At 34.9% G+C, this 25911-nt stretch overlaps 2 protein-coding genes across 2 annotated transcripts; one reads left to right on the forward strand and one right to left on the reverse strand.

Moving 5' to 3' along the window:
• The first annotated feature begins 13608 nt into the window (after positions 1-13608).
• Positions 13609-16831, forward strand: LOC145125912 (uncharacterized). The gene is made up of 3 exons (XM_079061322.1): positions 13609-13742; positions 14759-15783; positions 16512-16831. Exons 2-3 carry the CDS (start codon positions 14803-14805, stop codon positions 16614-16616), a joined length of 1086 nt encoding a protein of 361 aa, XP_078917448.1. The 5' UTR covers positions 13609-13742; positions 14759-14802; the 3' UTR covers positions 16617-16831.
• Positions 16832-19622: 2791 nt separating this feature from the next.
• On the reverse strand, positions 19623-24332 carry LOC145123433 (polyadenylate-binding protein interacting protein). The gene is made up of 11 exons (XM_079058637.1): positions 23903-24332; positions 22974-23095; positions 22579-22739; positions 22243-22333; positions 22068-22102; positions 21757-21868; positions 21433-21678; positions 21239-21340; positions 21090-21140; positions 20924-21011; positions 19623-20158 (listed from the first exon to the last, which is right to left on the reverse strand). Exons 1-11 carry the CDS (start codon positions 24075-24077, stop codon positions 19965-19967), a joined length of 1377 nt encoding a protein of 458 aa, XP_078914763.1. The 5' UTR covers positions 24078-24332; the 3' UTR covers positions 19623-19964.
• Between the last annotated feature and the right edge of the window lie 1579 nt (positions 24333-25911).

The following is a 25911-nucleotide window of genomic DNA, read 5'->3' on the forward strand; positions in this document are numbered from 1 at the left end:
TCCACCTACGCGTGGATATAAAGAACGTCAAAAATGGAGCTCGTATGCGAAAGTTACGAATTTTAGAAGTCGGGAAAGGAAAATGCGAAGCTGGATGCGAGGCTACGCCCCACGTAGTCCTTCAGACGCCTCACGTACGAGTACGCCCCGCGTTAACCGAAGTACGCTCAACGGTCTACCGTAAATTATGTGTTATGTGTGCATATCAACACTTGTTCACTATGCGCAACGTACTACCGAGGGTACGCCCAGCGTAATCCGAAGCCTCGCCCTATAAATAGGATGCGAGGGCAGCTCATTTCTCACACCTCAAACTTCTTTCTTTCTCTATCTACTCTCTCTCTCTCTCTCTCTAAACCTCCCAAACACCTCCAAGCCTAGGAAACTTCCCTAGCACTAGAAGAAAGCCCCGGAGCGCCCGAAGACTCCGAGAAAAAGAGCTTTTCGGCTCAAAAGCTCTGCCCACGCAGAGCCCGGTTTTTAGCAAGACCCACTATTTCGTCGAAGGAAATTATTTTTTTAAGAAGCGAAGCGTTATCTGAGTTCAAAATCACCACCTTAACACGTGAATGCATAGTTACTTTCATCTTAAACATAGATATGAAGTATTTTATATAAATTACGTGCTATATGTGCATATTATCTATATATCTTGAGATCTATGTTGGATGAAAGATTTAAACTTTTTTCTTCAAATCTAAACTGTATACTTATATTTCAGATCTAAACATTTTTTCTTCAGATCTAAACTGTATATGTATTTTTTTTTCAGATCTAAACCTTTTTTCTTCAGATATGGATTGTATATGTATTTTATATCTACAAATATGTTGGGTAAAACATGGGTAGATGAAATACTTGGTGTGTGATGAAAGATGAGTTGGATGATGAGATAAAAGGTGATATAGATCATGAGATGAGGGTGAGAGGTGAAAAATGAGAGAAACCTTTACCCAAGCGTTGGCCCCGTCATCTAGCAAAGTATGGATGACAACCACAGACTATTCTAGACGGTCCGGTGGAACACTAGCGGGATCACAACATGTAGGTGTTGTGAACGATATGTTCACCCGGTGTACTCTAAAAACTCATTGACATGTATTGCGGGTGGACTCCCGAAAATAATATTGTCGATAAATGAGATAAACCTGGCAGCTATGGACTTAACGCCTGTTGAATGAACCCTGGCAACTATGAACTTAATGCCTGTTATATAAACCCTGACAACGATGGACTTTGTGCTTATTCCTTAGGAATAAATAATGAGGAATAGCCGATTCATAGAGAAGATACCTAAGAATAAAGAAGATAATGGGGATGGATAAATGGGTTAATTGTTTGATGATGAAACATAATAACTATATTATTGTGGGTTGAAAACCCTATGTACTCACCAAGTTTCCCAACCTGACCCACCCAGTTTATTTGTATCACAAGTGTCGATATGAAGCCACATTATTCCGAGAGATTAAGAAGATGTAGATCACTAGTGTAAATGAATGTAAGGTCTATTTATGCTTATGTTTCTGTATTGACGATGACATCATAAAGTTTTAAAATGAATAAAATACATTTCTTCGGAAATGCTTTGATAACATATTTATCATGATTTTCTGGGAACAAATTCCGCAACACTTTTTAAAAGGGTACTTTGATTTGAAAATAAAGCATAAACAAATCAGTCTTTTCTGGTCGTGAAAATGGGGATGTCACAATTCTGCAGTGGTCCCATTAGAGGGTATACAGGTGGATGACTGCCTGAACTACATTGAGAGACTGGTAGCGATTCTCGATAGGAAGATGGAAACCTTGAGGAACGAGGTTGTTGAGTTGGTGAATGTGTAGTGGCAGCACCGGAAGAGTTCAGAGTGGACTTGGGATCCTGAGGAAGAGATGAGTGAGCATTACCCAAAGTTATTTCCGGCAGCGGACTTCGAGGACGAAGTCCGATTCAAATAGGGGAGAATTGTCACGACCGAGTCACCAGGTATAAAGTTAAACCAATGTTTCAATTAAAACTAAGGACTAGACCATGAGTACGTTGGGCGTACACTAGGTACACACGACGTACTCCTTTGCATGTGCGCATCGGGGTGATCCCTACGTACGCTGGGCGTACCCATGCGTACGCAGGGCGTACTCAAGCCAGGGGCAAACCCTAATTTTTAGGGTTAGCACCCTATTTAAACTCATTAAGTGCCTCAAGACCATCACCTTATTAGCCTCCCTTGCCTCTTAAATCACATCTTGAAACCCTAATCCACCTTTCCCTAAAGTTTGAGCTTGTATGTGTGTTTTTGGTGTGTGTGGTGCTTAGAGAAGAAGAAAAACAGTTGTGAAGAAGCATTGGATCATGAAGAGCTTGTAGATCTAGAGGTTTCTCATCATTTCTAGCTTTTTGAAGGTAAAAAGCTGTTGGGTTTTATACAAACAATCCTATGTGTGCATGCAACCCTAGAGTTGGATCTATGTTTTCACTATTAGTTATACAACTTTATGAACACAAAAGAACCCTAGCATGCATCTACTATTTTCGAAATTGACATAGGAGAATAGAATACATACCTTTTGTTGTTATGTAGTAATAACAACTAGTTCCTTGAATTTCCTTAGCTCTTGAAAGCAAGTACCACAAGTGTAGTACCTCTAATGGCTCACAAACACACTAGGTGAAAGGATGAATATGGGAGAGAGGAGAGAAGGATATCTTGCCCTAAAATTCGTCCCTTTTAGGGTTTCCCAAGGCTTGGACGAATTCTAGTGCCTTAGGGTGCTATTTATACTTGAGGCTAGCCAGGGTTTCAAGGTGGAAACCCTAATCCCTTAGCTTAGGGCCTAAGCAAGTCCATGAACTCCTTTCCTTAAGCCCTTGGACGAAAACTCCTAGATCCTTCTAGGATTTTCATTCAAGCCTTAATAAAGGTGATCCAATAGCCCAAAGTCTCAACTATCAAATAATTACAAAACAGCCACTGTACTTTTAATTAATTCCTTTAATCCCAAAATTAATTCCTGATTAATTTCTGATTAAATACTAATTAATAATATGATTCCAAATTAATATATTATTCATATAATATAATAAATAAATCATATTTATGCCCTAATCAACCTCTCTCCTCAATTGTCATCCTGTCTAGTCACCCGTGTGAAGGCAACCCAAAAGGACCATGCTCACAATCGGGTCAAGTAAATACCAAAATAGTTATGGACTTAGACACTAATCCAACAGTCTCCCACTTGGATAAGTCTAATAACTATTCTGCGTATGACTTCAGAACCTGATCAGCAATCGTAGCTTCCAAAAGCGCTGTCAACTCTGATCTTATCAGATACGCGTGTCCTTTAGATAAGGGATCATATATTCCTCCATTCTACAAGATATCGTATAGACATGAGACATGGATTGAAATCATTCTCTCAGTCTATGTGTCGTTTCCCGATTTCCGATTTATGACGACTGACTAATTGAACAAATCAAATCAGTCCTGGCCCGGCCGAGCACTTTCCTTTGTCATCACTAAATCATCGAGGGGCCCACAGATATCGCTTTTATCCCACCTTGGGTAAAAGGAATGGATAAACTTCGACTCAAATGCTTGCTTGCACCTACTAATCGAATCACACACAACAATAAGTTTTATAACACCAAGTTACTGGTACGTTTACTTATTGTCAATGTGCAACCGACCAGCAAATAACAACTCACACGTCTCGGTTTCAAGAATATACAATGTTATCGTCTCACCAATCACTCGTGATAAAACCATGAAGTGATTCAAATGAGCGTGGGTTTAATCCAATACTCTAATCTTATCAAAGCACTCATGAACTCTGCAGCAAACTTGTGCTATGTCTAAACACTTTAGACAATCTACAGACAGATTCATGACAGTCTTCCTTCATACCTACTTCCAACGTATGACCGACTGTGGATGTTTGAATAACCTAGTCATTCTGGAAGTCAAAACATGCAAAGTGAAACGCAATAATAATATTAATCCTATATGGCCCCAAAACTTTTGAGCGTAAATAAAAACACTTTTATTTAAACACCATATTGATTACTCATTATTCATTGTTTACTGTTTCAGACAATCAACTTATTACTCGAATTATAACCACAATTGTCCCATGCTCCAAGCATGCACACTTTGGTTTCCTATGGTCCATACTCTGTGAAATAGATCAATTGAAAAACTTGCCCAATGAAACTCATTTCACAATCCCCAATTTTTTTATTATTAGTATAAGAATACCAAATTCTTGCCACTTTTAGAATATGTCAGATTCTAACACTTTATGCAATGATTCTTTCGTAATGTCATAGCACAAAAGTCACCAAGACCCGGCTAATGAAATTACTAAGTTCTCTATCAGAAATTGTTACAAAACAATTTTATAGATGTGATGTCTCTCACTCAAAGTACATTCCTTTGAACATCCTTTTGCATAAAAGTTTCTAATCTACATAGAGTCTTAATATCCAACTCCCATTAATGGAAACATTTCCATATTTGCTATATGACAACTTATTCTTAATAGAATCTTATCTATTCATAATAATGTCAATATAGTCCATCCAGTACTATACTTCCAACTACTCACAAGCGACAAATCCTCAGTGAACCTCAGACCGTCCTTTGATAGTTGTTTAATTATTTTAGTCAAAACCGATTCTAGTCCTTTTTCCCTCTTAATGCCCTAGGCATTTGGAAAATTTAGAATGGTCAAATATTATAACATATGTAATCGGTCCCATACCCGAAGCGTATTAGACACGATGCATAATGTCTCATATAAAGACGTGATACTTTATCAGCCTTCTGCCATAATATTTTATGTGCCATGTTCCCGCAATTCGAACTATGAAGAGGGATGCCGTAATCATAATCGAATTTTGAGAATGCACTATGTATCCTTGACTAAATTTATTAACATTTCTCGATCTAAGCTTTAGAATTTTGAAACGAAGTATAATATTCTCTCCCTTAATTATAGCAAAACAACTTTTCAACCCTTGCAACTTTGCAAAGTGAATCTTTGTTTTCTATAATTAATATTGCTAACTTGCAATACTTACCATAATAATCATGCTCCCACTAACATGATGATTATTTTCTTACCAGCATAACACTTATGCTCCCACTAGCTTTGATATGTATTCAGAAAACAATTGGACTTCTAGAAAACAATGCTTATTGAATTCCTTAAGTTCATATTTCTAATACCTAATGCTTTGATAAGCCTTTATCTAAGCTTTTTAAGCTCATACACCTTTGCCTTAGATAGCTCACATGTGTGTCTAAACAATTCAGAATTTATGTTACTAAGTCCCAAATGTTCAGATCAATTGCCAAATCTCACAATTCGAACTATGAAAAGGGATGCCGTAATCATAATCGAATTTGAGAATACAATTTTCACAATTGCTATCTTCTTAAAATCTCTCTTAGTGAAAGCATTTCCTCACAATCATTTTCATGAAGGAGGAAAACCTTATGACACTTAGATTTTATGATGTATGTGTTCCTATCCATGTGAATTTGTCAAAACGAAAGTTTGCGACAAATCCAAAACATTATGGACTGAACTTGTTCAATCTTGATTTCTTGCCTCATGGTAACATGAATGCCCACCATGTCTTCCAAGCAACTCACCCTTTCATATCAATGTATTTTCCATTGATCGAGGTGCTTTGTCTTTATGCATTCAAATGAGAACTCATAGAACTCACACGCATAATTAACTCAATTGGAATGGCACAGAAAAAGAGTATGTCATCCACGATAGGCTTTAAACCTCAAGTCGTGTGCTAGTGATGATCAACTAGGTTTACTCTTGATTTGTTCTTGAAACTTTTCAAGACTCCCACTGACTCCTTGACATATAAGATTCTCTTGTCAAGAACCATTTCTTGACAAACAAATATTCAAGAGTTAGTGTAGCCTTTTGTCAAGTTCAACACTTCACACAATTGGTCCTGGTTGGTCTTTGTCTTATCCAAGACATCACAACTTACCAATTTCAAATGTGCAAGAATAAGAAAACTTTTCCAAATTCCACATTTGTCGAGTGTTATAAACCTACTTAAGACTTGTCACTCATGTCAGAATCTTGACTCTACGACTTGATATTGGAACGAAGTATGATTGACTTCTTGATTTAACCATTTCTACAATTCTTGATTCCTCTTCTTAGACATGCAATTGCACTAAGACTCACTTAGAGGATCAATTGAGATATGGTTCTTAATCATTAAGACTTATCATGAAACACAATAAAAGGTACTCTCCCTTCTTCTTAGAATAGAGAAACTTTTATCTTTCTGCCTACTTAATTCTTCTTATTCGTTCTGCTATTGATTTAAACTCTTTCAATCAACTCATAATTATACTTAATCTTATAAGTATAATCATATTTACTAACCTATAGTAAATCATGACGAATATCTTTATCACTCTTGTGGTGGACTTGATCAACGCACAACCTAGTGTACTCGATCTCCTGGTCCTTCTCTTGACACTTTGCCAAAGAATTAGTCTAATTTCCAAAATATGAAGTTTCTCATTCATCACGCAACCAAGTTGTATGATTCCAAGTTTCTGTCCAATTGAAACTTGGGTGATGAGAATCTTCCTTTATTTGGCAAATCCTCGACATTTCACAAATAACATAATCAAGAATCACATCCAATTCAAGATTGTTAAAATTTGAAATACATAAACATCCATTTTCACATATGCCATTGCAAGGATAAATAAATAGGACGAAATCAAAATTCATTCTATTGCGGAAAAACTTGTCCTTACAATGCAATTCAAATGAAAACTATGCTATTTCAATTTCTAAGCAATCTATTCTAACTCTAAAGTAGTAGCTCAACAATCCGATCTTCAAGCAATGCGATCGAAATCCATTTCTTCACGATCAGATTCAGCTCACTTCTTCCCTTAAGCTTCCTCTCTTTTCTTCGATCCTACAAAACATCAAAATGTAATCTTATCACATCATGTATTGAAAATCAAAGAATAGGAACTTATAGAGTTAGTTATTGGATTTTACCTGAAGTAGAGCCATACGTCTTGACTCTCCCATCTCTTAGATCTCTCAGGTAAAAAGGGCAGCTTTGTCTCCAATGCCCCTTCTCTTGGCAGTAGAAGCAGATGGACTCTTTTGAAATGGCACAAGGAACTATCTCAGAATTTACCTTTTTCTGGATTTCCAATGTCACTATTTTCAATTTCCATTGAAGTTTGAGAGTTTGATTTGCCAGACAAATTTACTCGATTAGCACGCCAAATCATTTCTGATTCAGCAGCTATAAGCAAATAGGTCAAATCAATGAGGGTCACATCATGGTCTATCATATAGTACTCTCTAACAAACTCACTATATGATTCAGGAAGTGACTGAAGAACCCAGTCAACAGCCAACATTTCTGAGATATCGACACCCATCATCCTTAACCTATCAATGTGTGACTTCATCTCTAAGATGTGTGCACACACAGGTTTCCCATCTTCGTGTTTACTTGCCAATAGGGCTTGAGTGAGCTTGAACTTTTCAAGCCTTTGAACTTGTGGGTTAGGGAGAATAATTGGAGGAGGTGGAGGAAGTGAAGCATGACTCTCATTTCCTTGATCGTATCGTGGAACGTCATTTTCATTTGGAAAGCTTGTTCCAAGGGATTTGGGAAGACCATAGTTGTCATACTTTGACATCTACAAAACGGGAGAAAATCCAAGTTAAGTTGATTAGAATCCTTGATGTGACACCCAAATGAAACATCAAGGCTAGGATCCAACACAATACTCTACAACCTAGAAGAGGGATGCCGTAATCTAGTTGCAGAATATTTGAAGGTAGGTAAATGACGATTTACCAATTCCCACCATGAAAAACGAAAAAGAAATTTAAGTTTTAAATGAATTGAAAACTCCTAGATCTTTTGAGATTCATTGAACCTTTCAATGGCATGTTTAAATCTCGATATGCACTTCAAATTTTGCGACTGGGATGCCGAGGATCGCAAACAAGTTTGTGAATAACCATGCGAACCAACATGGTGCACTCAATGTCTTCTTCACCTAATCAATGTGCCGGTTAGCCACACACGCTCCATTGATCTATGATAAAACATCGAACCACCCTTTGTCGCCAATGTCAATCCCAAATTAGTGTGCCGGTTAACCACACGCGCTCCACCAACGATTGACAGGGGCACAAAGTGTAATTCCATGGATTAGCATCACTTTCACATTTTATCCTAGAGTAACTAAGATTTGGGAATTTGTAAAAGCATTTAGTTACTTTGTACTTCATTATACTTATAATGGAAGGTTTCTGTCCTATCCTACCTGTTCGGCTAACGACCCTCCACTAGTCAAGAGTGCGGTGGGTAAGAGTGGATACCCATTCAATCGCCATTTTATAGGCAATTTCCTTAAACACCCCTTATAGACCAGCTTCGTGAATGAGGCCTACTAACGGTAAGACTGACTTTTACTCATATATAATATTAGACTTTTAATGTTACATATATAGTATAGGGTGTATTTTATACTTTTAAAATACTAGGTGGTTTTATTAACTTTCCAAAACCATAAGGGTGTAATTTGAACTTATTCAAAATACGAGGGTTTTAGAATTTAACATTTCAAAATTAAACTTTTAATCAACTTTTAAATTCCAAAACTTGAGGGCAAGTTTTGAAACTTTTCAAAACATAAGCAAGAACATTCTAGATCAAATTATTAATAATAATTAACCAATTAATTAGTAATTATCTTAATATGACCTAATTCAATTTCTTGCAAGATAATCTATCAAATAATTCAAATAAATCAAGTTTATCACCTAAAGAAATGATTATCTAATTAATTTGACAATTATCTTTTACTTTGGTAAGGATATCTCTTAAATTAAACAATTAATTTAACCTAATCCCTTAAATCCCCTAGAATTCGAAATTATGGGATGGGATATTCAAAATCTTTAATTACCAAATTTAAACATTTAAAGGATAATTACAAGATATGGCAATATCCAAATCCCTAAAATTTAGGATCTAATCATGGGGAAAGAGGCAATTTCGAAATTCTAGGGTTAGACAACCCTAAAATCGAAATCTTGGGGCCAAAGAAAAAAGGTTTAGGAAATCTTACCAAAAATTTCGAAATCTAGGGTTTAGAAACCCTAATTTCGAAAATCAAGCCTCCAGGGTTTATTAGCCATAAACCCTAATATGTCAAGTTCATACATTTGAATAAAGCTAATTGAAAACAAAAACCAATGTCTCTGATACCACTGTTGGGTTTTATACAAACAATCCTATGTGTGCATGCAACCCTAGAGTTGGATCTATGTTTTCACTATTAGTTATACAACTTTATGAACACAAAAGAACCCTAGCATGCATCTACTATTTTCGAAATTGACATAGGAGAATAGAATACATACCTTTTGTTGTTATGTAGTAATAACAACTAGTTCCTTGAATTTCCTTAGCTCTTGAAAGCAAGTACCACAAGTGTAGTACCTCTAATGGCTCACAAACACACTAGGTGAAAGGATGAATATGGGAGAGAGGAGAGAAGGATATCTTGCCCTAAAATTCGTCCCTTTTAGGGTTTCCCAAGGCTTGGACGAATTCTAGTGCCTTAGGGTGCTATTTATACTTGAGGCTAGCCAGGGTTTCAAGGTGGAAACCCTAATCCCTTAGCTTAGGGCCTAAGCAAGTCCATGGACTCCTTTCCTTAAGCCCTTGGACGAAAACTCCTAGATCCTTCTAGGATTTTCATTCAAGCCTTAATAAAGGTGATCCAATAGCCCAAAGTCTCAACTATCAAATAATTACAAAACAGCCCCTGTACTTTTAATTAATTCCTTTAATCCCAAAATTAATTCCTGATTAATTTCTGATTAAATACTAATTAATAATATGATTCCAAATTAATATATTATTCATATAATATAATAAATAAATCATATTTATGCCCTAATCAACCTCTCTCCTCAATTGTCATCCTGTCTAGTCACCCGTGTGAAGGCAACCCAAAAGGACCATGCTCACAATCGGGTCAAGTAAATACCAAAATAGTTATGGACTTAGACACTAATCAAACAAAAGCTTCTACCTTGATGGTTTCTTATGCTAGATCTAGTTTAAGGCCTTGTTTATGCGTTCTTTGGTCCTTGAAGCCTTGTTTGGGAGTATGGGATACTCCAACAACTTGGGATGATAAATCTAGTCTTCTACCTTGATGGTTTCTTATGCTAGATCTAGGATTTTATGGGATAACTTGATGGGTAGTTCAACCATGCAAGGTTGATGTTCTTATTAATGGAGTTAAGATGCTAGAATTGGACTTTGGGGTGTTTTTAGCCATGCAAAGGCTTAAAGTCTTCGACTTTATGGGTTAGGACCTTAGTATGATGTTAATTTTTGGGTTGGATAATAATTTATTAAGTGGTTAGGTCGTTTGGCCAAGGACTTGAAATCAGGCCAGTACGCGGGGCGTACTCCTGAGTACGCTAAGCGTACTGGGTGCGAGCCTCGTGTCCGGATTAATCGCGTACATATGGCGTATGAGCCTGGTACGCCGACTGTTTACTTATTTATCCTTCATTCCTCTTTCTATTTGCATAATTATTTTGACATAATTTACAATTTTTAACAGGTTCTGATTGAGGCTATTAAATAACTCCTTCCATATGTAGAGCACATGTAGTGTGCTAAGCATATTAGCCAAAACTTGAGAAAAATGTATAGTGGTGCCCAATATGAAACCATATTCTGGAAGGCTTGTAAAGCAACAACTGAGGTAGATTTTAAGATTGCCATGAAAGAACTTGAAGATCTAGACCAAAGTGCTCATAAGTATCTGATGGACAAACTTCGATTTAATTCCAAATGACGGGGTTCCACTTCCACACCTTTTTAATCTCAATCCCAATTTGACTCACAACAAATGCAAGAATACTTGCAACAATATAATGTTGGGTTTTATGTACTATAACACTCCAATGGTGCACATACAACCCTAATGCTTTGGATCTAAGTTTTCTCTAGTTATACATGCAACAAAAATTATCCAAAGCATGAAACCTACAACTAGCATACAATTTGATATTTGAAACATAAAATCAAGTTAGATGAATACCTCTATATTGTAGCTTGTAGAATTTGGCCTTTCAAAAGCTTAGCACCTCAAGTGTGATGCCTCAAATGGTTCACAAAACACCAAGAGCAAGAGGAGGACAAATGAGAGAGAGGCTGGAGCACACAAAATCGGCTATACTCATCGTGGAATACACTTGTCTTGATTTTAGGGTTTATGGAATACATATATAGTGTAGAATTCCAAGAGTCATATGTAAACCCTAATTCTTACACTTAGGCTTATTTTCCAATAACTCATATGGACTAACTCTTCATGGACTCTCACATAAACTTAGTCCATCATGGATCAATAGCCCAAACCATATGTATCACTGATTTATATAATCAGTCCCCGTTAATTTAAATAGTCTCTTTTGATCACTAAATTAATTCCAAATCAATTCTTGATCAATACTAATTAAATAATATGATTTCTCAAATATATTATACTTATAATATATTAATAAATCATAAATAACCTCTTTCTCAAATATCATTCCTATCAAATTGATTAGAGGTGAATGCAACCCAAAATGGACCATGCTACTCTCGGGTCAAGTACATACCAATTATAGTTATGAGTTTAGACACCTAATCCAACATATAATGCATCATTGGCGACATGTATTCCTAACTTCCAACCGCCACCATTTCATAGCTTTCTATTAAACTCCAATACACAAGGAAGTACCTCCCAACAAAATGTCGAGCCCGAGAGGATAAAAGAAGAAGAAGAAGAAGAAGACGATAATGATGATTGATGTTTTGTGTTATTTTGAACAATGTTAACTACTTATTGTAATATTAAACTTGAATTTGATGTTTTGAATTTAAACAATGATAGCTAGTTATTGTATCTCAATTGATATATGCTTCAAAGTGTTTGGATTTTTTAAAAATGCAGGAATGGTAATGTACAAAGTCTGTAAATTAAAACTAAAAAAAACACCTAGTGGCTATCCCGACGATAAGTCGTCGCTATAGGTATTTGATCGGCAACTGTGAAAACCTTGTGGCGACAACAAGTTGTCGCTATAGGTGGTATCTATACCGTTAACATGTTGTCGCTATATATATCATTTATCCCGACAACATGTCGTCGCCACAGGTAATTAATAAAACTTTATTTTTTTGAAAATATTCTCGACGAAACCTGTACCGATGAAAGGTCGTTGGAATAGGGGGTATCTATCCTGACGACACCTATGTCGACGACGTTTTTGACCTATCCCGACAACTCAGTCCCGACAACTTGTCATCGGTATACCCTATGTCGACGACCTGTCATTGGTATAGGTCAGAAATTATCGTTGCCACACGGGTTAATGTTGTAGTGTTTATATGTATTTAGACTATTCAGTTGTTGAACACCCAAAATATATTAGTTGCAATTGTTATGTGTTCGGGATGTAGCTTCCACAATGTTTGATGTTTATCCTATATTTTATGAAAAATAAATCAAGATGTATCCTCGAATATAGATAAAAGCCTATGGTTAGTTAACACTTATGATCCATATTGTAAAGAAAGCAAGGAAAAGGATATAAAAGTAAAATGTAAAATTTTGAACATTAACATCGAGACTAAGTACGTATGATAGAAATCATCATAACATTTAAGTTATAAGTTGGATTTTGTAAGCATCCGTATATATTAAATACAAATAAAATGTTCAAGGACAACAAACTAATCTATTCATGTTTATATAAATGTAATTGTCCATTGTTTAAGCGTAGCTTAATGTAAGAAGGTGTTATTGCATTAATATGAGGGTGTGTATGATCAAACTTTTATCCACTACCATTTTCAAATGCATGCAAGCTAGTGATTGTCAAGTAACACATATTTTACACATTGTACGACATAGACATACAAAGACAAGATCCATGTTTTGCATACTCAACTACAAATAAGATTATTTGATCGTATATAGCTAATATACTATGACAATATGCTACAACTCATAACATGTTTTCATGTATGGATAATAATGCATGCATGCATCCAAATATGATTTGAATTTCATGTTCTTCACGTAAACTGATATTTTTATGCATATTGCTAAATAAGTTAATAATTTTAACGTAACAAAACAAAGTAAAAGATCCAACATCAAATCATTAAATTTCTTACCTACATAATAAATATGTGGTATAACTTATAAGGTAATTTCCTTTAAACCTAAAATCAATTATTTATTAATCATGATTATATAATTACTATTTTTGTGTTCTCCATTATATCATATTACCATATAAAAACACATGACTAGAAGTCTATAATCACACGCTTCTACCACATCATACAACTTATCATCAAACCACAAGGAATGAAACGTAGTTAATCCAATTAAAAGGGTCTTAAATGTATATACCTACATTTTTGGAGGAGGTAAGTGCAATTTTATCCTTTAAATTTGTCAGGCCAAAATTAGAAGCACAAATGGTCGATATTTTTCTTAATAAAACGCCGTAATTAGCTCCGACTCACCATCCCAGTCTCCTCACTCTCAACACAGAAAATCTAGGGTTTCAAATCACCGTGTCAATTTCGCTTTCGATCCTCTAAAACTATAAAGGTACGGCTAGATTTTCAAATTACATCACCATATCCGACATAGAGTAGGTATCTGAAAATTTGCTCCTACATTTGATGGTTACTCGCTATTTTATGCATTTACTGTACATGCTTATTCCTGTAGTCTTCAAATTGATGCTTTTATGCATGATCTGTTAAAGGAAGGAGGTTCGATAAGCTGTAATTTTATGTTAAGTGAGTGGAATTTTTATCCTCGTTCAACGATTGTATGGTAATCTGTGGTGTTTTGCATCTTACTCCATCTTTGCTACTGATTATGTGCAGGCGGTTGACTTTGTGTTTCTGTTCTCATTTCAGCGTTTCATCGATTTTCTATTTCTTACTCATCTGAAACTAAATTTGTTTTAGTCGCTCGATGTGTAATGCGATCATGTCTGAACATACCGATTACTTCGCAAATGTTGTATCATGTAGAGCTTTTTTCGCTGATCGCTTATTTGCTGTTTTATTTGATGCGCAAGTTGCCGTGAGTGCTAAAGGACTTAGACGAAATGAATAAGTAATCAGTTAACCTAGAATTGATCATCAATAATCCAACCTAAATAAAAGAAGAAATGTTAATTATGTGCAGAAAATTCAGGATCAACTTGTAGGATCGATTAGTAGATTTTTTGAACTGGTTTGTATCTTCATTTCAACTTTCTGTTTTGAAGTGTTCCAACTTCCAAATAACCTAACTTTTGCGCACATAGTAAACATTTGGTTCTGATTAGGGTTCCAGTTGACCTATCATGTTTGCTGTTGATCAACAGTCCAATTATTATCAGTACCTATATTAATTTTCTACATTGATTGTTTCTTATTTTTCCTTATATGCATCTGCTTCAGCATGTCATTAACTGCAGATCCTTCTCTTTTGATAATGAAGCTATATAACTTTATATTCGAAAGTTTTTATGGGTTCTTAGATCCTTTTGACAATTGCATCAGACTTGTAGCTTTATTTATGTGTTGGAACTCACAAATGACTGATCTTTAATTCTTATCTAATTGCAGACAAAATCTCTACATTCTTTTAAAAAATATCTGTTTATAATCCAATGATGAACCCGGTCAACCAAGAAGTAAGACCAGAAGCATCACTTATGATTCCCGAAAAACGAAAACGTGGGCGCCCACGAAAGGATCCGAGTGAAAGACGGGCAGCAAAAGCCCGTTCACAAGCTGCCCGAATGCAACCCGCTTTTGCCCAACATCACACCACCACCCCTCGACTCGATCCGATCCATGATCCAACCCAAGTCATGATCGGTCAAACCGTAACCGGTGTAGTTGAAGCCACTTTTGAAGCCGGTTACCTTCTTGCTGTCAGAATCGGTAACTCAAATATAACCCTAAGAGGTGCAGTCTTCAAGCCAGGTCACACCGCTCCTATAACACCCGATAATGACGTGGCGCCACATGTCGAAATGATCAAAAGAACCCAAGTTCCATTTCCAGAAATGCAACCTCCAATCCGCAGGCGAAAAAGACGATCAAAAGAAAAGAACATGCAGCTCGTTACTTATGTTCCCAACGGTTCCCCTGATCAAACAACACTCCCAAACTCACCTTCTAAAAATTACGTTTTTACCCCTGGTAGAGGAAATGTGACCCCGGTTGTTCTTCAACCAAACGGGCCATTACCGAATCAACCGCCACCTCATTTGCGGGCCACACAAGGGAAACCGGTTCACTCGGTTTTGCCATTGGCAGTATACCCGCCGAACGGGTCAACAAGTCAAGCTTCTGAGTCGCAGACAAGCTCCCATTTTACAGGGTCTGGAAATGAAAATATTTCGGTCAAACAAGGTGTGACAGATGGTCAACAGGTGGAAGGAAGTAGTAAGTCAACTGTTGGTCAACCGGATCGGGTTGTGAAAATGGAAACGGATATTGGTGACATGAATGAGCCTCTTTTTGTTGAACCGTTGCAGACACGACACTCGGTTCACCATTTTCAACCCGCACCCGTGATGGGACCCGGACCCGGACCCGTTATGCATACGGGGACCACTGGGAGAATGACTGAACTTTTGCAGGTAATATTTTCACACTCCATTTTCTTAGACTCTCTCCAATCCATTACACCATTTTTTTTTTGTGCCAAATTGTGTAATTATTGGTGTAAACATTGATTTATCTCCAACCCATTACACCATTTTGAACAACAAAAAGAGTATCCTTTTTTTTATTTGATATATTTTCAATGGTACCCTTATATTCATAAAATTGCATTTCCGATACATTTAAATAAATATTATTTAGAGTATAATAGTACAAGTAATAAATATTACATTTAAAAAATCATTATACAATATTAGAAAGTAAACATGCATAACATTCAAATCTGAAGGACCAAATTGTAAATTGGAGGATTTAACACCAAATTTAGCATAAAAAAATAACAGAGTTTTGGTGTTTGGTTGGAGATGCTGTTAGTGTTAAGTATTCCCAAAGTCACTCACTAGTTACCAATTACACTTTACAACACAACACATTGCACAAAAGAAAATCCCGTTTCTTATAATAAAATACCAAAAAATACATTTTAAAATACTTTCACTATTTTACAGATAATTACGTACTTACAGTTTCTTACTCATAATAGCAACATACTTCCATATTATTTACTGATGATAGCAATATCAATAGCAAAATGAAAGTACATTGCCATTATAGGTTTAAAAAAATATAAAGTACATTGCTATTATAGTTTGGTAGCAAAAGTAAAGTAGGTTGCTAATTTTATTAAAAAAAATACATGTAGGCTGTTCAGCAGAATATGGGAGATGACCAGGCTCCTCGAAACGGACATCCAACTGCAAGTTTTATGGTTAACCGAAACAGTAACAGAGATGAAGAAACTAACTGATCATGAAGCCTGTAAGCTGATGTTGATGTTCATTAGTTGTTGTTTCTGTTTGTTATTAGTTATTAAAGCGCACAAAAAAAAAACAACAAACAGCTAGGGTTAGGGTAGAGTCTGCGCACTTTATTTATGTTTAATAGAAAAAAGCTAAGCTACCTTGTTTATTATGTTGTTTCTAAAATAGAAAAATATTGCATTGGCTTCCTAACTTTTTTTAACTTCGGTAAAAAGTAAGTGGATATTCTGTTAGTGTTAACTACTCATGTATGCAATGGAAAATGATTTCATCTTGTTTTGTTGTTTTAAATGCTTTATTAATTTTTGCTTCTTCCAAGTTGTAACTTGTTATAAAGGATGGGACAAACTTTTTAGGGTTAATGACTGTCATTTTATATCAGCTAGTCTGCCTTTTGATAAAAATATTTGGTTTTTGATATTGAAAAGTCTACCATGTTTGCTTTGCTGAATTTTTTTTTTTATTTTTTTTTATTTTTATTAAACTTTCATTAACGATGATGATCAAATAAAAACAAGAGTAAATTGTATGAATGGCCCCTATGGTTTACTATGCCAAATCATCATTTGAGAAACTGAAGCTTTTATGCTTATACATGATCATTCTTTCCATACCCACGATCGGTCACCAAAAAAACATGTAAAAACATTCAAAAGAGCAAACCCTAATATCTACAGTTCAAGCACTACGAACTACAATGGTCACTTGGAGGATATGTGCTACAACATATGAAATTGATGTTATTTGTAGATACAATATGCTTACACCGACCTTGTTAAGTTCTTAATATCTCTGACGTTTACTTCATAAGTTCGATTGTAATCTTTTCCCAAATTCAACAACCAATCATCCTACAATATTTTCCATTCTCTTACACCACAACGAGGAACTCATAAACTTTCCAGAAAAAAAGTATATCAATGGGAAGCAACATTATGTTGATAAATTGGACATCAATGCCTTTTCCTTTCACAATATTGATAACATGATAGATGACTTGGGTATTTGGTGAATGTAGTCTTCTCAAGTATTATTTTCAAAGGCCATTCAACGATTTGGATTCCAGGTTGTTTGTATTGGGTTGTGATCATTTGTGTACATTTGTTGGTGAACATAAGATAATAGAGGTATATAACATAGCAGAGCATGGGAAAACTAATTTGCATCCCCACAGTTGACTCGGACAAAAACCCACCTAGTTGAGCATGACAGTGTTGCACCCATAGTTAACTTGGACAAAGACCCACAATTAGTTGATTATGACAGTGTTACACACATGAACACTAATAAGGATGTTGAATGGGTTAGAGGTGTGTCTACGACAAAGGTAGCTAGTTGAAGTTACACAAGAAGACACTGAAATATTGAACTTTTGTTGTCTGGGTCTTCATCAGACGAAAGAAAAGGTAGTGAAAGAAGGAAATTTATTAGACCTATACAAAATGCACATGAAAATGACAAAGCCATGGTTGGTGAGTACTTGTATCTATATTTTAGATTTTCAATTCAACAAAGGAGTTTAAGGATCAGTGAAATTACACATGATAGAGCCTAGAAGGGGATTGGAATGTGTGTAGTTATTTATGTTTAATAGAAAAAGTTACCTTGATTATGTTGTTTTAAAATAGAAAAGGACTGGCTTCCTAACTTTCTCGAACTTGCAAAAAAGAGTCGATATTTGGTTAAACTAGTCAATCATTGCATACAATGGAAGATGGTTTGATCTTGTTTTGTTGCGTTAAATGCTTTATAAATTCTTGCTTCTTTTGAGTTGTAACTTGTTAGGGAGGAGGGAGTCATTCCCTCCCAACCCACTGAATCTACTATCACATCAATTTTTGTCTCTTTTTTCTTCATCTTTCCCAACCCACAACATATGGAAATCCTATCTTTCTCAACCCACTCAATTAAAAAAATACAAAACAACTAAGATACAAGTCTTAAAACACATGGTACAAGAGAAAATGAGAGAGAGAGAGAGAGAGAGAGGATGAAGTGGGTTAGTGAAACCAATTCAACAACCCGCTGAAGAGGGAGTGGTATCGGCGGTAACTCTATTGCTAATTAAGATTTTACCTTGATTGTTTTGTATATATTTTTTTAATAGAATGGGTTGAGAAAGATAGGGTTACGTGTGGTGTGAGTTAAAAAATGTGAAGAAAAATGAAAAAGAAAAATATGGCAGTGAGTTGAATGGGTTGGGAGGGAATGACTCCCTACTTCCTTACAAGGAAGAGACAAGCTTTTAAAGGTTTTGCATCCATGGGAATAAGGGAGTGTTTGGGAGTGATTTTCAAAATGACTTATTAACTTATTGTTTTTTCAAAAAAACCAATAAGTTAAAAAATTGTTTGGTAAACACCAACTTTTTAGTGTAAAAAATAGCTTTCAAAAAGCCAGAAATTTTTTACTTTTCCAAAAAACCAATAAGTTGATTGAAAAACACTCCCAAACACCCTCTAAGAACTATCATTTTTCTTATTAGCTAGCTTTCCAGTCAATAAGAAATTTAATAAAAAGTTTTGGTTTTTTATATTGAAAAAATCTACTATGTTTGATTTTTTGAATTTATTTATTTTTACTTTCATCAATTACGTTCAGATAAAAACATTTAATTTATTAAAACAATAATACAAGATGACATAACATTATTTTTATTTTTTTATTTTTAATAGAAATCATAGAGGATTGTTCGATATTTATGAAAACCCTTAATCAATTAAACTTGTAAAGGAATTGATGTTTGCTTATGTTCATTTCATTTTTGAGAAACCCAAATCAGTCTGTAATTTCTTTTTGCTAAAAATTAATGTAAAGACAGCAATCTTTAAGTTTCTTTAGTTTAGTTTTTCGGTTACAACTTTTATATTTTAAATTTATTGTATGGTTACGATTTTTTTTTGCACACCCTAGTGCCAATTTTTTTCGACGGGACTAGACTACAAATTGTAATGTTTTAATCATCAGTATGAATCATAGTGCACAAACATACATACAGATACAATGTTCTTTGTTATGTTTTAATCTTAACAAACACCTAAATTGGTGGCCTAGCCACAAGAAACACTTACCATATATTGTCCAAGTTTCAAATGACATGATAGCATTCTCTCCTAATAACCCCACAAAAAAAAAAAAGAATCGAATTATCAAACAAAACGAGTTTTAAACTCAAACTCCTATAAAAAAAATCTATATGACCATATTTTTAGCTATAACCAATTTCCAACCCACCCTGTATTTGAATTACAAAAAGAAAGAAAACAGAACGAAGCACCAAAAAAGTAAACACAAAATTTAAAAAATGTCAAAACTTGATGAGAGAGAAGACCTTTTCAAGAAAACTTTGATACTAAAAAAGCATTAGATCCAGGGGGCGGCATTGGGCGGATGATGGGGTAAGGCGGTTGTGAAATGGGAATGTGGTGTCCCGGTAACATAAACGGGGTTTGACCACCACCACCACCGGCGGCGGCTGCTATAAATGGTGGTGTTGCACATAGCTGCAATGCTTGGGCTGCTGCACTTCCTGCAACACAACAAGCTTTTTTTACTTTTATACCCTTTAGGATATTAAACTGTTAAAAGGAATGGAATCTGAGATTCCGTTCCATGGCGTGTTAATGAATTTCGTCAAAATCCTTCAGATTCAATGTTTGATGAATTTAGGGTCAAAGGAATTCAATTGCGTTCAAAATTTTGTTTTATTAAAAGACAAAATAATACCCTTACTATAAATATATTTACATAGTTGAAAAAAAAAATACATATAACCAAAAGTTTAAAAATTATCCAAATTTTTGAAGGAATAAAATTTGTTAAACTAAATTGTATGCTTTGTGGATGCATTTCACCATTCCAAGGGGTATATAGGTGGAAGGAATTCAATTGTATCCTTCATTTTTTTTTTTATTAAAAGACTAGAATACCCAAATATATTAAATAAACAAAAATAAAAATTAATTCCAAGAGATAATTTCTCTTATTGCACTCCATTCCATTTCATGTCAACAGCAGTTATGATTCCTTAAAATTCCAATTCCTTTGGCAGATTCCATCCCTTCCAAAAACATCATGCGAACCAAACGCCCCATCATTTTCTTGGCATGAACCAAACGAAACTCCATTTATATATACATAGTAAGGGTATTTACATCTTTTAACAAACAAGGAAATGAATGAAACTGAATTTCTTCCATACCCCCATGGAATAGTGAATTCCATGAATAACGGAATCTGAATGAATCCGATGGAATTGAATACACAAATCATGGAATGGAAAGTCATTACATACCTTGGTGTTTAGGGACATGTACTTGGTGTGGAGTCAAGATAGAGCATGTATTCACTTGAGAGAAACCCGTCGTGCTCGGGACCATGTCCTTCAAGAAATTAAAAAAAAAATCAAAAAATATTAAAACTTGTCAAATGGGGCCCACCAAAAGATTGAAAGGTCTTACTTGAGAGACTGGATGAACATAGACAACCGGTCCAAATCTTCCAACCATTACCTGTAACAATCAACACGGAATCAGCAAAACCCTAAACCTTAAACCCTAAACTACAGATAGATTTAGATTTACAGTATAATATAAAAATGAATGTGTACATTTTGAGCCCCCGGTTGAACATAGGTTGGTGTAGTTTGAACCGGATGATATTGATTGCTATATCTAACCGGTTGACCTCTATTTGTCATATATCCAACAATCTACAACCAAAAATTAACAACATACAAATTCAATATTTTGGATAAATTTAACAATCCAAAATCTAAATTCCAAATTTTTTATAAAAACTTACAGGTGGAGGATGTTGTTGTACATCGCCACCTCCATTTCCACCATAAGGAAAAAACTTAACCGGTAAAGAACGAGGAGCATACGGGCCGATTTCAACTTCTGGCGGTGGTGCCGCCACTTGTACCGCCGGATAACCGTCCTGAACGTATGCAAGATTTGCTGCGGTGGGTATCACCGGAGGAGTAGCTGATCTTTTATTTGGAAATGAAGGAGAAAATAATTTTGCTCCTGGATTAAGTTTAAATTCCTGAATAAAAAGTTAAGTTTAATCAGTTTTGAAAAACCCTGAATTGATTATGAATCAGTATATGCTTCAAATATATACCTTAGCAGTTTGATTAGAATTTGGGATTTTTGAAGTGATGGTTTCGGTTGGAGTTGATGATGAACTCACAATTGATTCCTTTTGGTTGTTACTTTGATAACTTTTGTTCTTTCTGCCATAACATAAGCAATTCATTCAAAAACTCAGATTGTGCAAAAGACGCAAATACCCTTTTTTGTCATGGTTAAGGCCCCCCATTCATTACACAAGACAAAAATTGCAAATTTTTGTCCCACCCAAAAAGATGGGATAGAGAATTGCTCTCGATATCGCAATTGTAAAAAAGACGTAAATGCCCTTCTCATCCTCACCTATTATCATCTGAATCCTTCAAAGCTTCTTCTTTCTGTAGTTTATGAAGAATATATCAGAGATTGCAAATGAAACCATTACATAATCACTTTCAAAACACAAATCCAAATACCCCTAAAATTCAATTCAAATGTATAATGTATATTCACTCATCAAATTTTCCAAAAATGTCACCTTTGTTGAAACTTTGGCATTTGTATTTTTATTGACTTCAAGAGTATTGGTTGAGTGAGTAGGAAACCCGTTGTCAGTTCCAGACAAGCATCTGCACTAATAAATGTGAGTAACAACATGTTCCATCTGAATAAAGATTCAAAACAATACTACAAAACAGAATTACTTATATATATATCCTTACTTTACTCTTATTTAATCTACATATTTTTTGAAAAAACTAGCAATTCCAAAAACCCAAAACCAACGAAAGGCGATTATTGCAATCTTACAATAGCTTAAGATTTCCATTAAACTATAAACAAAATTTCAAAAAACTTAAAAAGAAAGGCATACTTTGTTTGATTAGCTTGAGGTTGGTCAACGTTTGACTTTGTGGACATTGTTTTATTTCCTTCAGTCAGTTGAGTTCCATTAGAAGGGAAAGAGCATGCAACTGCCCCTGTATCATCCCCTGTCTCATGTCCAACAAAACCATCTGCTGGAAGCACTACTCTCTGAAAAAATAAATAAATACATAAATAATTTAGTATATGAGATCAGAGTTTTGATGGGATCTGTTGCCCTCATGGCTTTAAAAGGCGTCCTTGTAGGAGAGGTATCCAACACCCTTATAAGGAATGCTTTCGTTTCCCCCCTCCAGACAATGTGAGACAGGTTTTATACTATTATACTTACTTGTAATAAAATTTATAAACCATAAAAGATGTAAAAAATGATAAATTTGTTACCTTAGCAACCACTTGGACAAGATCCTCTGATTGAATTATAAGTGTTCCTATCACCCCCTCATTTGCCACATTTGAATCACAACTCCCCTTCTTGATCATCCTTGCTTGCTTCAACACAATAGCTACACCAATACAAAATGCAATCTTACATCAAAAAATAGATAAAATACTTTGCTATATAACAGTAATCAGTTTCTAGTGTTTGGATATAACCTATTTTTGCTCATGATAATCCTATTAGTTAGGGATCAAACTTTGAACAATCAGTTTTTGATACTAGCTGCAACTAAGGTTATTTTCTAACTATATATATATATATATATATATATATATATATATATATATATATATATATATATATATCTTCTTATATCAGTGTTTTCTTTAAGATCCTTAGATAATTACAAGTTCAAATGGTAGAAACACATTTAATCACTATTTAATAAACAATGTTTTATCACACCTAATCATTTGCTTTTGATTGTACAATATCACATAATCCCTTCAAGAAATTTAGAGACTTCAGTTGAGGAGACACTGATTTACCTAAATGGTAGGATTGATTACTATTAGTTTCTAAATTGGATAAGTCTATTTGCAAGTTTTAGCAGATGCTAATGGTGGAAAAACAAACTTTTCTATTGTCAATTGCATTTGAAGATCAAGTATTGACTGCAAAAACTTATTCCAATGGAAATTATCAAGAAGCATAATAGATTCAGATTCATAACCAAGACAAATTAGCATGCAATTTTATAAAACCACCAAAAAGTAATCAAAAGATACCATAATTATAGAACTTTTCACCATTGAAATGGCATTTCAAAATCAAATATCGACAAAAAACTACTATTAACAATAACTGCGAAGAACGAATCAAAAAATTTAGATCATAAATCAATAGAATCAAAACATAAAAACCTACATACCATAACGGTCGTCAACACAGGCAGTGTGAAAGATTCCAGAATAGATGGACCCATCCTTGATGTGAACGTCAACAGAGAGACCAATGATACACATGGTTGTTAAAAGCAACGCATCGTTTACAAGTGGCGATGATGATGGTGATCTTCTTTCATCTTCTTCATTCCTCCAACCCATTTTGAAATGGCGACGTGACGTTGTTGTTGTTGATTGTATTGATTTTGATTTGATTTGATGGTGGTGTACGTAGTATAAAGTGAATCAATCGTTGTGAGTTGACGAATCAGAAGCGAGAGAGATCTAGTGGTAGATGTAGTTCTTGAAATATAATGACACCATGGATGGATTGGAAGTGTGAGATGTTAAATCGAATTCTTTCGATTTTACGGAAGCATTTTATACTGGGGCCGGAATCAGGCGGCTCTGTCATCATATTGGAAGTCGGGGATTTGGATCGATTTAAACTTTAATATGGGATTTGGGAAAATGACTTGTCAAGTAATTAACTTTTGGTATGATGACATTGGTAATTATTTTTTTTTTTTTTTTTATACATCTGGGTAACAAACTTGTTGGAAGTGTTCACATATAACCATTATGATCTACTGTAGCAGATTAGATCCTATATGTGAACACTTTTGACAAGTTCGTTACCTAGATGTGTACAAAAAAAATAATTAACCAAATATGAACAAAACAAAAAGTAAGAGTAAATTACTCGAATGGTCCCTGTGGTTTGGAGGAATTTGTGTTTTTGGTCCCTAACTTATTTTTTTAACTCGGATGGTCCCTACTATTTATTTTTGTTGCGCGTTTGGTCCCTGTCTTACCTAAAAAGACTATTGTGCCCTTATTAATTTATTTTTTAATTAATTTTCTTATTTATGTATTTATTTTTTTATATATTTAAAAAAATTAATAGACCCCACATATCTATATCTCCTCGGATTGTCCCTACTGTTTATTTTTTAATTAATTTATTTTTTTAACTCGGATGATCCCTACTGTTTATTTTTGTTATGCGTTTGGTCTTTGTCTTACCTAAAAAGACTATTTTGCCCTTATTAATTAATTTTCTTATTTATGTATTTATTCTTTATATATTTAAAAAAATTAATAGACTATATATATATTTGTATCTCCTCACCATCACATCTCTCATCCTCCTCAACTTCTATTTATTTTCCATCTTTAGTGATATCGACGTCTTCACGATCCCTTCTTGTAACGACCAAATTTTTACAAAGAAAATTTTCATTTTTGAATAATTAAACACATTTCTAATATCAAGAAATCCAGTTATAATTGTTTTCAAAACATAATTCAAATACAACTTTTATTCCAAACATCAGAGTGTCCCACAAAAGTACGAGAGAGTGTAAGTCGCGCCATCAAGCTTTGCTCTTGCCCTTGGGCTCTGATGTACCTGAAACAAATCCACAAACTGTAAGCTAATGCTTAGTGAGTCCCCCAGAGCATACCCACACACAAACCACATACACATATCAAATTAGCTTATAAAGCTACACATATCTCATAAGCCATGCATACAACATATAAAGAAGCCATGGAAACCCTCCAGGGTCTTACACCTAATGCCACGGGAACCCCCACGTGGTCTTATCTGCCATGGGAACCCCCACATAGTCTTCCTGCCTTGGGAACCCCCACAAGGTCTTCACTACCAAACAAGACATAATGCAAACTATACAAGCAGATATACTAGGATGCCATGGAAACCCTCCAAGGTCTTATACTACAAGCCACGGGACAAGGTCTTATACCACAAGCCACGGGAACCCCCACGTTAAATTTCTCAAATGTGGTTTCAGGTTTATGGTGAGGAGATACAGATGTGTGGGGTCTATTAATTTTTTTAAATATATAAAAAATAAATACATAAATAAGAAAATTATTTAAAAAATAAATTAATAAGGGCACAATAGTCTTTTTAGGTAAGACAGGGACCAAACGTGCAACAAAAATAAACAGTAGGGACCATCCGAGTTAA

The sequence above is a fragment of the Lactuca virosa genome, chromosome 7 (assembly GCF_052849685.1).
Source record: "Lactuca virosa cultivar CGN04683 chromosome 7, Lactuca_virosa_CGN04683_v6, whole genome shotgun sequence".
Lineage (NCBI taxonomy): Eukaryota > Viridiplantae > Streptophyta > Magnoliopsida > Asterales > Asteraceae > Lactuca > Lactuca virosa.

Excerpts from the sequence above, each read along its gene's own strand:
- LOC145123433 (XM_079058637.1), bottom strand. The coding sequence starts at position 24,077 with ATGGGTTGGAGGAATGAAGAAGATGAAAGAAGATCACCATCATCATCG. Across the intron at positions 21,679-21,756 it reads ATTCTAATCAAACTGCTAAG|GAATTTAAACTTAATCCAGG; the intron begins GTATATATTTGA and ends CTTTTTATTCAG. Across the intron at positions 21,141-21,238 it reads TTCAACCGGGGGCTCAAAAT|GTAATGGTTGGAAGATTTGG; the intron begins GTACACATTCAT and ends TGATTGTTACAG.
- LOC145125912 (XM_079061322.1), top strand. The coding sequence starts at position 14,803 with ATGATGAACCCGGTCAACCAAGAAGTAAGACCAGAAGCATCACTTATG. Across the intron at positions 15,784-16,511 it reads GAATGACTGAACTTTTGCAG|GCTGTTCAGCAGAATATGGG; the intron begins GTAATATTTTCA and ends AAATACATGTAG.